We start from the raw sequence: 12,189 nt of genomic DNA, 5'->3' as shown, positions 1-12,189 counted from the left end.
TTTTTCAGACCAGAAAGTGTGGCACTCTATACCTAGTCATAGAGAGATGGTTGGGGTGAAGATTGGGGTTCAAGTCTTGCATCCCACTTTAGATTTAACCTCTTGGTTAAAGTTAGTGAAAGGTTGAGGGTTTTAGTTACAACAACACATAATTTCTTCTGCTTCAAGTCAGCATTAGACCACGTCCTTTCACGAACCTTAACCAAGTGCTTTGAGTTGCCAGTTGGTATGAAGGGTTGTGTGACTTTGCAGACTTTCAATAAATGTTCTCTTTATGCAGTTTTTTTAGAGTCAAGCAAGAATAGCAAAGACAACAGTAGCCATACCTTTACACTTTTAATGGCAAAAAAAGATCTGTAGATAGTGTTTTCCCTCCTCCACTAAATTTAGAATTTTTTTCTGTTCTTTTTAACTGTAATAACAGACACTGAACATCACATGCCAATTTTTGTTCATCCCAGGAAAGCTTAAATCTCAACCTTAAGTCAAATGAATTTTTACCTTTTCTTTTTACACCGGTGGGATTTTTTTTATGATATTGTCCAACTGAATTATTCTAAACTGTGATTTTCAGTTGTATTTGGAAGCTTTGGAAACACCATTCACCACACCAACATGCCAATATTGAAGACTGAACAAGGTGGAACAGAAATAAAAGAGAGGGAGAAAGAGGGAAGCAGAATAAAATAGTTGCCAATTTGTTTGCTGTGTGCTGGAACTGTACTAGACTTCTTTCTGAAGCGCCTGACAAGCAGGTGAGATCAAAGTCATGGGGACAAAAGAGGCTCAGCAGCGATTTGTCAGGAGACGAGAGGCAGCGGCTGGGTTCAGCCCTCTGATCACCGCCTCACTAAAGAAATCTGTCCATGAGAAAAAGTACAGCAGAAAGGGTTCAAAGGTCATTTTGATTTGCTCTGGATTACTGGTACCTCCTTTTTCCTCTGCTAAAAGTGGGGTGGGGGGGGGGAAGAAAAGGACCTGGCTAATAACCTTTGTATTATTGCAGAAAAGAAACCCTTTTGTACCAAGAGGGTTTTTTGGGGTAGCGGTGGGGGAAGAATTTTGGGGAGGTCAATTAAAAAAGGAGCCCTGAAATTCTTGCTTTCATTCATGGCTGGAGGAGAGAAAAGGGGGAAAGTTAAAATGTATGCTTTTGGGTTTTGTCTCAGAGCACTTCATGTGGCTGGGTTTGGATTCATTTGTCAAGTGGATGATGGCAAAAGGAATGGTTGGAATCTGAAATATAATAATCACCAATAATCAAGAGTTGGCCAAGCTTCTTTCTTGAAGCTAAAGCATTTATCATTGTTTATTCTAAACACAGGTGTAAATACATCCAAAATGCATTGAGGTCTTGATCACTCCAGCCACATTGGGAGGCGGTCAGGAATGCAAGTGTGCAGTGTAATGTGAACTCGAATGGCTCCCTGACCACATTGAAGGACCAATTAGTCAACTTTGTATTGTGTAGATAGCAGAACAAAGCTCCCAAACACAGTTGATTTGCCTCTGCCAAATAACTCGGACAAGGTTCTGAAGTCTGTACCCGAGCCGAGGCATCAAACAACTGCTACAACCCTCTTACAGCCGATGGCTGAGCACAAATGTGTATTTTTTTTCTGTTTAGCTGCAGATGAAGTTTCCCCACATTCAAAAGTGAGCAAGGAAGCAAAATCTAAAAGTGCCCTAACCCTAACCTGACCCCAATGGAGGTCTTCAAGGGTCCACTTTGTTCTCAGTAATCGAGACCCAACCAGGGACTCTTGTCCAATTGGGTTGGTAGGGTCTTGTTTCACTGCCACAGGTCTCAGGTCTGTGTGTCAATATGTTTAATACTCGAGTGGATCAGAACAGTCCTGAGTGGGTTCCACATGAGCTCTGATAACATGGCAACGTCCATGGTACGGGAGAAAATGTTTTAGGAAATCAATGCTTTGCAATCACTTTCTATGAAGATTCGTTCTAGGACAATATTATTATGCTATATTGCTGCTGTGGCAATGTTGGATTGAACGCTGGTCTCAGCCCAGACAAACATTTTATCAAAAAGTAAACTTCTGTGAAAACGTGAAGATACATTTGAAGATGCAACCCACTGCTGAAAATATGCAGATTAGACTTTTCCACTAAGGTTAGTGTAGGGAAGTGTCAAGACTCTGAGTAACCCGAAGCCTGCAATCCTGCTCAATCTGAAAATAAGATCAGAATGAGGCCAAAAGCTTGGATTCTGTTTCATAATTGACATTTTAACTTTCAAAACTTTAAAACAACAAACGTATTCTAACGTAAAGACGAAGAAGTGTGTGTGTGTGTGTGTGTGTGTGTGTGTGTGTGTGTGTGTGTGTGTGTGTGCTTATTGCTGGGATGCTTTGTGGGCGGCGTGGAGGGGAGCGTAATTAAAATAGTTTCTGAGAGAAACAGCAAGCCACATCAGAGGTTCCACCCTCTTCCAGCATTTAACCACATCAAGAGCGTCTCACTTAGAATTGGCCACCAGAGCAACCGCTGATACACACGGCCCGGCTGATGTTTTGGTGTGCTGTCTGACTTGGTCTTGGAGGCATAATGTGCACACATTTGTAATTAAAAGAGAGCTGCCTTTTCTGATCATCGGGGTAAATAAAGTGACAGAGGCAGCTAGCTGGGTGATGTATGGGAGGGGAAGACAAATTAACCGTTGACTCTCTGGGGGATTCTCAGCAGAGGCCTTCATAGCAGCAGTGGAGCAGCGCCAAAGGGCAGAGAGATTTGTAGATGATGGTGCTAATTACCAGAATGCAAACCATAATGTGACCAAGATGGAAGCAATTTAGGCAGTAGTCATTTAGCCTGCTGCTCTTCCGCCCACCGGCTGCTGCCTAGCCAGAGCCGGGACATTAGGATGGGAAAAGTCTGGGACAATCCATTGCTCGGGTGAAGGAGGAAGAATTAACGCACAGCAGAAAGGCTCTGTGGCAGGAGGAGCACATGGAGAGAGCCCTGGGACAGAACATTCATTTGTCTTGTCTTTCGTAAGCTAACATCAACAGAAGCTACCCTTAACATTAGCGGGCAATGCTTGCAGGTCAGGAGGAGGAAGGAGCATCAAATACTTGAGAACAAAGTAGGCTGCAAACTTTGAACTGCTGAGAGAAGAGGTTGGGTTTGATTAACCTGCAGTAGCAGCCTGTCACCACCTCTGGAAGACCTCTGTGGATTTCCGCATCACGTGCTGGACTGTGTGGCCATCATGGAGCTGTAATTATGTAAGTATTTAGATCATTTATTTAAGTAAAATTACCATTACCACACTGTAAAAATACTCTGTTACAAGTAAAAGTCCTGCATTGAAAATGTTTCTTAAGTAAAAGTGTGTAAGTATCATCAGAAAAATTTACTTAAAGTATTAAAAGTAAAAGTACTCAATGCAGAAAAATCCTCATGTTTTAGAAACTGGAAAAGATCAAAACAGTTGTGTGTTTAATGGTCTAATCATTTCAGCTGATCAGCAGTTATATTGGTGGGCAGGTTCATTTATGCTAAAACATCAGATTTTGTGTGCAAAAATCTTGATTTAAAGTAACTAGTAACTAAAGCTGTCAGATGAATGTAGTGGAGTAAAAAGTACAATATTTCTCTCTGAAATGTAGCGTAGTAGAAGTAGAAAGTGGCATGAAAAGAAAAGACTAAAGTAAAGTACAAGTACCTCAAATGTGTGCTTAAGTACAGTACTGGAGTTAATGTACTTAGTTACATTCCACCCCTGTATGCCAGTACCTGTTCAATTGGGACAAATGTATCTATACTTCATGTAAGATGTGGACCATCCAAAAGTCAGTTCTTAACATTTTTGTTACTTCAAAATGCTTCCTAAAATGTCACAGATTTGGAAGATAAAGTTGTGTCTGAGTGGCCAAATGAAATCCTCAGTGTGATGGATATGAGGGATACAGCCTCAGGTTATAATCTAAATATCTGAATTCAACAGAGAAATGAATTCAGTAGAAAAAGCAGTAGTAGGCCTATGTTCAGTTTTGTGAAGGTTATGGTAGCTCAATGATTCATCAGGACATCCAGCAACAGTCTTATTCCTCACCTGTTGCAGTGGCTGCCAGGCTCAGGCCGCCTGTATAATTTGCGATGTCTAATTGCTCTTTCAGGATATTTCACAAGAGGAGTTCAGAGGAGAGAGCTGTTCCGCACTCAGCCACTGTGTAATTTTATCCACGCCGCAGTCTCTCACTTCACACAGAGCTGATACCTTTTGCCTCCCCCTTTCCTTGGTATCAATTGGTCGGAGTTCAGCCTATTGTCGCCACAAGCTTCTTTTATATGTGCGCTCAGTCTGAGCACAGGCTCTCAGTCAGATCCGCAGGAGGGATTTCAGCTGCTGCAGCAGAGGCGAGGAACGGATCCCAGCTCGGGGGCGGCTGTGCTGTCAGCGGTGTCTCTCGGGCTTGGATGTGCGCAAGGCTGGCCCTCTCGAGCGTTGGGGCCCCGACAGTTTAATGGGACCCCGAGAGTCGGGTAGGAGTTCTCCATTTTTCCCCCACAATCGTTGCTCCTCGGCCATGCCACAATGCTGATGATACCTGTGCTGGTGTTGCTGAGCCTGTTGGATCCCGTTAGTCCCCAGGCCCGCTGCGCCCCGGGCCAGGCTTGCGACCCCCGGCAGCGGAGGGACGCCGGGGGCCGCGGAGGAGTGTATGAACACCTCGGTGGAGCGCCGAGACGCAGGAAACTCTACTGCGCTACTAAATATCATTTACAAATCCATCCAAACGGGAAAATAGATGGATCACTGGAAGAAAACAACCCGTTAAGTGAGTATTTATTGGGTTTTACGCACAGAGAACTGCACCAACAAACAGACTAATATAATATATGTATATGTATGTATACGTATGTTTTTTTTTGTTTTTTTTTTATCAGTGCCTTAGTGCACATTTTGATTACAAATGTGGGGTCAACTTGTTTAATGATAGGGGTTTTAAAATACAGATTTGTGGAATGAAATGAAATACTTTAAGTTGTACTTAAATTAAATATATGCCTGAAATGTATTCAAATGTGCAGTATTTAATATATGTGTAAATGGTGTTATTTATTTGTCTATTTTAGTATATGATTAATCTGATCAGTTTCACCATCAGTTACTCAGTGAACGCGTCCGTCCGTGTGTGTGTGTGTGTGTGTGTGTGTGTGTGTGTGTGTGTGTGTGTGTGTGTATGTGACATTAGAAGTATTAACATCCAGGCGGGACAAAGGCGCTGACCTGACGGATGTATTTATCTAATCAGCGACCATAAGAGGCTTTCTACAGCGCTGAATAGGCCATTGACTAATCAAGCACTGATTCAAAAAAAAGCCAATAAACATCCTGAATGGGGCGGCAGGAGGTGGCAAACACAACCGGAAATTAAGTGACAAAGGAGTTTTTGTGTGCTTTTCATGTTTTATAATTGAGTCCACCTTCCAAGATATATTGGTGGGGTGATCAATAAATCTACAGAGCAAAAAAAAAAAGATCTTAAAAAAGAAAAATTGACTAATTTTTCTCTTAAACCAGCCATACGTCATTAACGCTTGTATATTTCTCTGTGTCCAGGCATCATGGAGATCACAGCAGTGGATGTGGGTGTTGTGGCCATAAAAGGGCTTTTCTCTGGCAGATACCTGGCCATGAATGATAAAGGCCGGCTGTATGCTTCGGTGGGTACAGATGTCATCTCATCATCTAATGTGTCACTATTGTGTCTCGTCAACACACAAGGCAGCTCCTGATTCGCCTACAGGCAGCAGGTTAAAGGCCTCCAATATGACAATGCAGAAAGAGTTTCACATGCTGTAATGTTTACCTGCTGTAACATGACATGTTTCTCTGGAATAAATGGTATTATTGTATGACTGATAGAAGTGGCAGAGGGTGTCATGGGAGGCCACACAGAGCTGAGCGGAATGAGGTTGTCCTGTAAATCAAAAACATACGGCAAGCTGCAAGACAAATGTGGCTCACTGTTTCCTTCCTTCTCATCTCCCCAGGAAGTGTTCAACAAAGAGTGTGAGTTTCTGGAGCGGATCCATGAGTTGGGGTACAACACGTACGCGTCCCGCCACCACTCCACCGAGCAGCCGCTGCCACCAGGGGGCGTCAGCAGCAGCAAGCGCCGCGCCAGCGCCAAGCGCCAGTGGTACGTTTCCATTAACGGCAAAGGGCGGCCACGTCGAGGCTTTAAGACCCGAAGCACGGACAAAGCCTCACTTTTCCTGCCTCGGGTGCTGGGCAACAAGGATCATGAGATGGTGAGGCGGCTGAGAGACAGTCAGAGTGCACAGCACCAAACGCATCACCATGGCAGCCGAGGAGACCGCAGCAGACGCCAGCATCGTGCCAGGAAAGGCCGGGGCAGACGGCCAGATGACTGAGCAGCTGACCCCTATGGCCCTCTAACTCATTCAAACATGGACCCCTGATCTGGGGCCAACTGTAGCCTAATGACAGTGGAGGATGTGGAAACGCGGTCAGGCACCTGCACTCTGGATTAGCACAAGGTTTTGTTGTTGATGCACAGAGAGAGAAAAAAATCCATAGAAGAAGGAAAGACAGAGTGTTGGGGAACATTTATTAAATCTTTCACTTTCAGGAGACTTTGACACACACACACACACACACACACACACACACACACACACACACACACACACACACACACACACACACACACACACAGCTGTATAATCTTCAAAATGCTACTGTCCTGTAAACAAATGTATTAATATAGTTGAAGACTTCCATCTTACTTTGTAAAAAGTTATACTTTTGTATGAAAAATCATTTACTATCAACTTCACACAAAGCAAAAAGCCTTTCAAAAGTGGTTCTATTATTGTAAATACAGTATGCACTATGCATGGACCGTGACTTCATAGCTTTTCAGTTGTCAAAAGCTTAAATGACAAACAGTTTATTATACAATATTTAGCTAATTGGAAGTGCTAACAAATATGACAGATATTGAAGAGAAGACTTTAATCAGCAAAGCACTTTTTGTCAGATTCACATTAAGAGAAAAGGGAAACTCAGTCTGAGACGGGGTCTGCTGTATTTTTGTTACAATGTGATAGTCTACTGTCTGTAAACTGAAAGATGTTCTTTGTATATTTTTTTTTACTAATGATATGAATATTTATTTGGTGCCTGTGTTGTAAGTTATTGATAATAATATTTCACCAATGTTGCTGTTTGTTTCATAGTTTTCACTCACCAGCTTCCAATATAAAACACAATGGTACTGACCCAAGGAAGCAACTGGCTGATTTGTTCCGACTTTCCTTTAATTACTTCAAAGACGTTTTTAAAGCCAAAGTTTGTCATTACAGACCCCAAATTGTGTTATTTTCTCTTTAACATAAGAAATGTTATTGTGGTCCAGTAAAGAGATGAATGCAGCTGTGTGCATCATCTGTGGACACGAAGGGAAGCTGAACCTATGTTTGACTTCCTAACATTTGATCTCATTGAAATTATGAGCTTCGATGTTGAAATACTGAAAACAATGTTTTGACATCATATACACCAACCTAAGTAACCAAACCTAAAAATGATACAAACAGAACCCAATTTTATAGTTTAAAAAACACCAGCATTCAAGAAACATGAGCATTCACCCTTCAACATAAAGGTGAAACAATTTCTAAAACCAGAAATCTGTTTTAGTTTTTTTTTAAAGTTAGATTAAGGTTGTATTTGGGGTTTTTAGGTGTGGAAAATGTGTGAGTTGATGAAGTCTCAGTTTCTTCTGTTCTTTCAGCCACAGCTCTTTGAAGGCAGCACCACTTGAAACACACAATGGCACATTTTGTTTTTAACAAAAAGTGTACAACAGCAGGACTTTAACCCAGAGCCAATGTGCTTCTCTATTTTTCATTAACTATTAATTAATTTACATTTTATTTAACTATGAAATAAAAGATACTGTCAATCCATTGTAAATGGTTAAAGTTTAAAGTATTTAAACCAGTGTAGATATTCCGGTTAAATAGAGAAAAGCCTGCTCAGCCATATTACTCCTATGGAGAGCTGTTGTAGACAGGTGTGGCTGTTACACTGGGTTAGCTAGGTTTATTACAACTTGGGGGGTTGGCACCCCTTTCTCTCTCTCTCTCTCTCTCTCTCTCTCTCTGCATTCTCTCTCTCCACATTTGACATTATCCCTCTCTTGCTGGTGCGGCTTATTTGTTAAAGTGCTGCACCTCAGCCAAGCAGAAACGAAGACAACCATCAATGCAAAATTTGTCACAAGCAGCATTCAGACTCTTTTGGATGTTCAGGTTTTGCCTTGCCTCGCTCCCATCTATAGGTAGCTGCATATAAAGCCTTGTCATTCTATACCTGCGGGCTGGGGAGGTTTCCTGGCCCGGACAATAGCTCCTCCCAAGGGGGACCTGGGAAGCGATGCCGCCTGAGACTTTTTTTTTTTTTTTTTTTTTTGAAACACCGACCAAAAGCCGCAGAGTCGATAAACAAGGCAGGCCTTCCTGAAAGCAAAAACTGTGTCATACAAAGTATAACACCTTGCTATGACTTGCTATGAATGCCAAACTCTAATATTACTCAACAGGAATGCGGGACTTCAGAGAGGTTAGGGCATTTTGTGGCCCCTCTCCCTGCCTGTCTGTTTCATTTAACAACATTTATCTTCTGAATCTCTTCATACATGCCTTTTCAATCCATGCCATTGATTTAAGCTGGGCAATAAAAACGACATTCATCTGCAATATCCCCTGGGCTGATGGGGTGCAGGGATAAAGATTCCTTAGAGAGCATTTGATGTGAATTAAATATTATCTGAATGATTCTAAGCCCATCATATAGAGAGGGGAACAGAGGATCCTTTTCCCCCTAAACTGGGAATTATGGCACATCGCATTTAATTAAAGTATACATTATTTTTACATTTTTCTCCTTCTAGGTGTTCCGTAGAAAATCTGTGTTCATGTAAAAAAGCTATCTCAGAGCCTCTCCGATAAGGCACATTTTAGAAAGTTTAGAAAGTTGTAAGTAATGGCCTTATAATAAATAAATAAAAAATGTGCTACGGTGGTAACAGTTATACATTTATAATAAGATATAGGAGATAGCACATTTTGGGTTGCCAAGTTTAAAAAGTCCTTTTGCCTAAATGTGTGAACACATTCTGGCTGCAGAGGATCTGGACCAAAATCTATTAATTAACAACTTATTAAGCATTTATTAATGGATTACCAATTTATATACCAATTTATAATTGCATATTTACTAGAAATCCAAATGATTCACAAATTCTACCTACAAAGATGTTCATATTAAAAGGACCTGATCTAAAATAAAAAATAAAAACTATTTATAAACCATTAATTAAGTTGTAATTTACAATTTATAAACCCATTAAAAATAGTGGCTTATTAGAAAATGGTAATGTTCTTTCTTACACTGACCTTTCCTTTAAGTGCACCCACCTTTCACACAAATGACTAAAGGGTGTTTGTCATGCTGTCATCATGTTACATGTGTATAAAAATAGACTAATGGTTCCAAGAGAGAATCATGTTTGTACTCACTCTCTGCTGATACTGAATGTTGCTGATGTGTCAGAATGCCACTTTTTATCTGACTCTCAGCTAGCAAAGCAGTCTTACTACAAATGTGTGACACAGAACTGAGGACAGTTCTTTCATTTAGTTATACACATAAACATGTCCCTGAGCTCAGAGCGGCTGACTGCAGTAGCCTACAGGTGTGTTCACTTGTAAATAGTGACCCCTAGAGGCAGATAGCTGTCTCACTTCCCAACAAAGTCTCACTCCCTACTCGTCAAATGTCTGACGCATGGTCAAGGACCCCTGGCGTCAAGTTCCAACAAAAGAAGTGTAATTTTTGCGTTGTTTTTCAACATCAGGGTCCGTCAGATAGACATTCATGTTAATCCCTCACCATCGTATATAGACGAAAGAAAAAACACGGCCCCTTAACTCGAAATCTGTGGCATTATTGGTATTTTTAATCAACATTTATTCACAAGATCTTATCAAGGTTTATATGTATTTCTTTTAATGTTATTATTTCGGGTTATTTCGGCCAGGGAAGCTGGATTGCTTTGTTGTTTATTGATATTTTTAAAACTATAACGCTACAGCTATCAACATTTATTTAGATGTTATCATGGTATTAATTTATTTATTTTAATAATATTATTTCGGTCTTATTACCGGTGAAATATTACAGTATGCTGTAAAACAGAACACTATGATATGATCCGAGTGGGGCGCGTTGTTAAAGGTCCCATGACATGGTGCTCTTTGGATGCTTTTATAGAGGCCTTAGTGGTCCCCTAATACTGTATCTGAAGTCTCTTTCCCGAAATTCAGCTTTGGTGCAGAACTACAGCCACTAGAGCCAGCCCCACAATGAGCTTTCCTTAGGATGTGCCATTTCTGTGTCTGAAGCTATTGAGGAGGAGAGTGGGAGGGGCAAGGTGGAGGGTGGGGGTGTGGCCTTGACCAACTGCCACTTTTCTCGTTTGAAAGCCATGCTGTCTCTCTCTCATGGGTTGGCCAAATTCTCTGGGCGGGCAAAGCAGAGAAAGGGGAGGTAACCTTGCTCCTTATGACCTCATAACAAGCAGATTCCAAAACGGCTCATCTGAGCTTTCATTTTCTCAAAGACAGAGCAGGATACCCAGGGCTCGGTTTACACCTATCCCCATTTCTAGCCACTGGGGGACCATAGACAGGCTGGGGGAACTCATATTAATGTTAAAAAAACTCATAAAGTGAAATTTTCATGCCATGGGACCTTTAAGACTAGAAAAGCGCTATATAAAATAACAGTCCATTTAGGTAGCCCACACTGCAATGCGGGCAATCACATCAGAGAATTGGACAGCGATAAAAGCATCAGCTAAATGACATGTAATGTAATGTAATGATGAATGTTAATAGCAAAGACTAAAGGGAAAAAACATGAGCATATATATGTGTGGGACTTTGATTTAAAATCACAATGCATTATTAGTTGTTTTAAATAAATTACTTTTTTGAAATATCAAATTTATTGTAGACCTAACATATTCATTATTATATTCAGAAGATGATCCTCATATCAATCACCATGGTTACAGCTTGTAGCAATCCTAACCTTTGTAGTCTTTACTGAGACTACCTTTTCAAAATTAAAAAAGTTTTAGGAAGCATTTTTAGGAAATTAAAAGGATAAGCAGATTGTTGCCAAGGTTTTTATTCACAGAGTAAGATGTATATAGCTTTGTATGGCTATGTGTAGGCTACATATACAACATGTGTTTTGGCATTTTAGGCACACTTCTACCTCAGCCTATAGTGCACACAGACACAAGTACTTTTGCATTTCTGCTGAAATAGAGACCTAACCTAGTGGTGCCATGCCAACAATCTCATTCAACCATTTCACAAACTGAGGAGTTGGTCGTGACATGGGTCAGAGGGTATCAGAGGTCATAAATGATGAACCAATCAATCGGCTCTGCTCCTATAAGCACCTTGGTGTTCATATGGACAACACCAGGCAAAAAGTGTGTGTTATCATTTAGAGCAGACACTCACAGTGAATCAGAGGGTTATATTCATTTGTCAGAAAGCATGGTGATAACTAAAAACATCTCATTTAAAGCTTGCTTGTCAGGTGACTGTCATGAAGGTTGTGGAGGGAATAGAAACCAGTCTCTCCAGGCAAGCGCAGAGAATATGGTCTGATCTATCTTTATTCTCCATGCCAGATGAGCTCTTGTCCTCTGGCAGAAGATATAGGGTACCCCAATGTAAACTTAACATTTAAATAATGTTCCTTGAGGCTGCAGGGGTTGTGCAATAGCTTCATGATATAAGGCATATAGGGTTTTGTGTAGGTTGCTCTTGTCACTGTTTGTAAAAGATGAGCTGTGTGATGTGCTTCAGTCTGACTACATATCACTTTGTTTATGTTGTTTTTTTATTGTAGGTATATGTCAGCTGTATGATAAAACAATATGTCAAGTGTTATGTGTGAAGCATTTGAACTCAAGGCAAATATCCCTCTGGGGACAATAAAGCATCGCCTGCAAAGTCTCCATGATATGTAAAAATTAAAACGTTGTCGTAGGACTATAGCAAACACATCGTTGGAAAGGTCTCAACCTCGCCAGTAACATATGTCAA

General features: G+C 41.0%; 1 protein-coding gene across 1 annotated transcript; it reads left to right on the top strand.

Moving 5' to 3' along the window:
* The first annotated feature begins 769 nt into the window (after positions 1-769).
* Positions 770-6,405, top strand: fgf3 (fibroblast growth factor 3). Its single transcript, XM_028577606.1, has 5 exons — positions 770-876; positions 4,324-4,506; positions 4,609-4,802; positions 5,588-5,691; positions 6,022-6,405. The coding sequence occupies exons 1-5, from the start codon at positions 770-772 to the stop codon at positions 6,403-6,405; spliced, it is 972 nt and encodes a 323-aa protein (XP_028433407.1).
* Positions 6,406-12,189: the final 5,784 nt, after the last annotated feature.

The sequence above is a fragment of the Perca flavescens genome, chromosome 1 (assembly GCF_004354835.1).
Source record: "Perca flavescens isolate YP-PL-M2 chromosome 1, PFLA_1.0, whole genome shotgun sequence".
NCBI lineage: Eukaryota > Metazoa > Chordata > Actinopteri > Perciformes > Percidae > Perca > Perca flavescens.
This window is presented reverse-complemented; position numbering and strand designations above follow the sequence as displayed.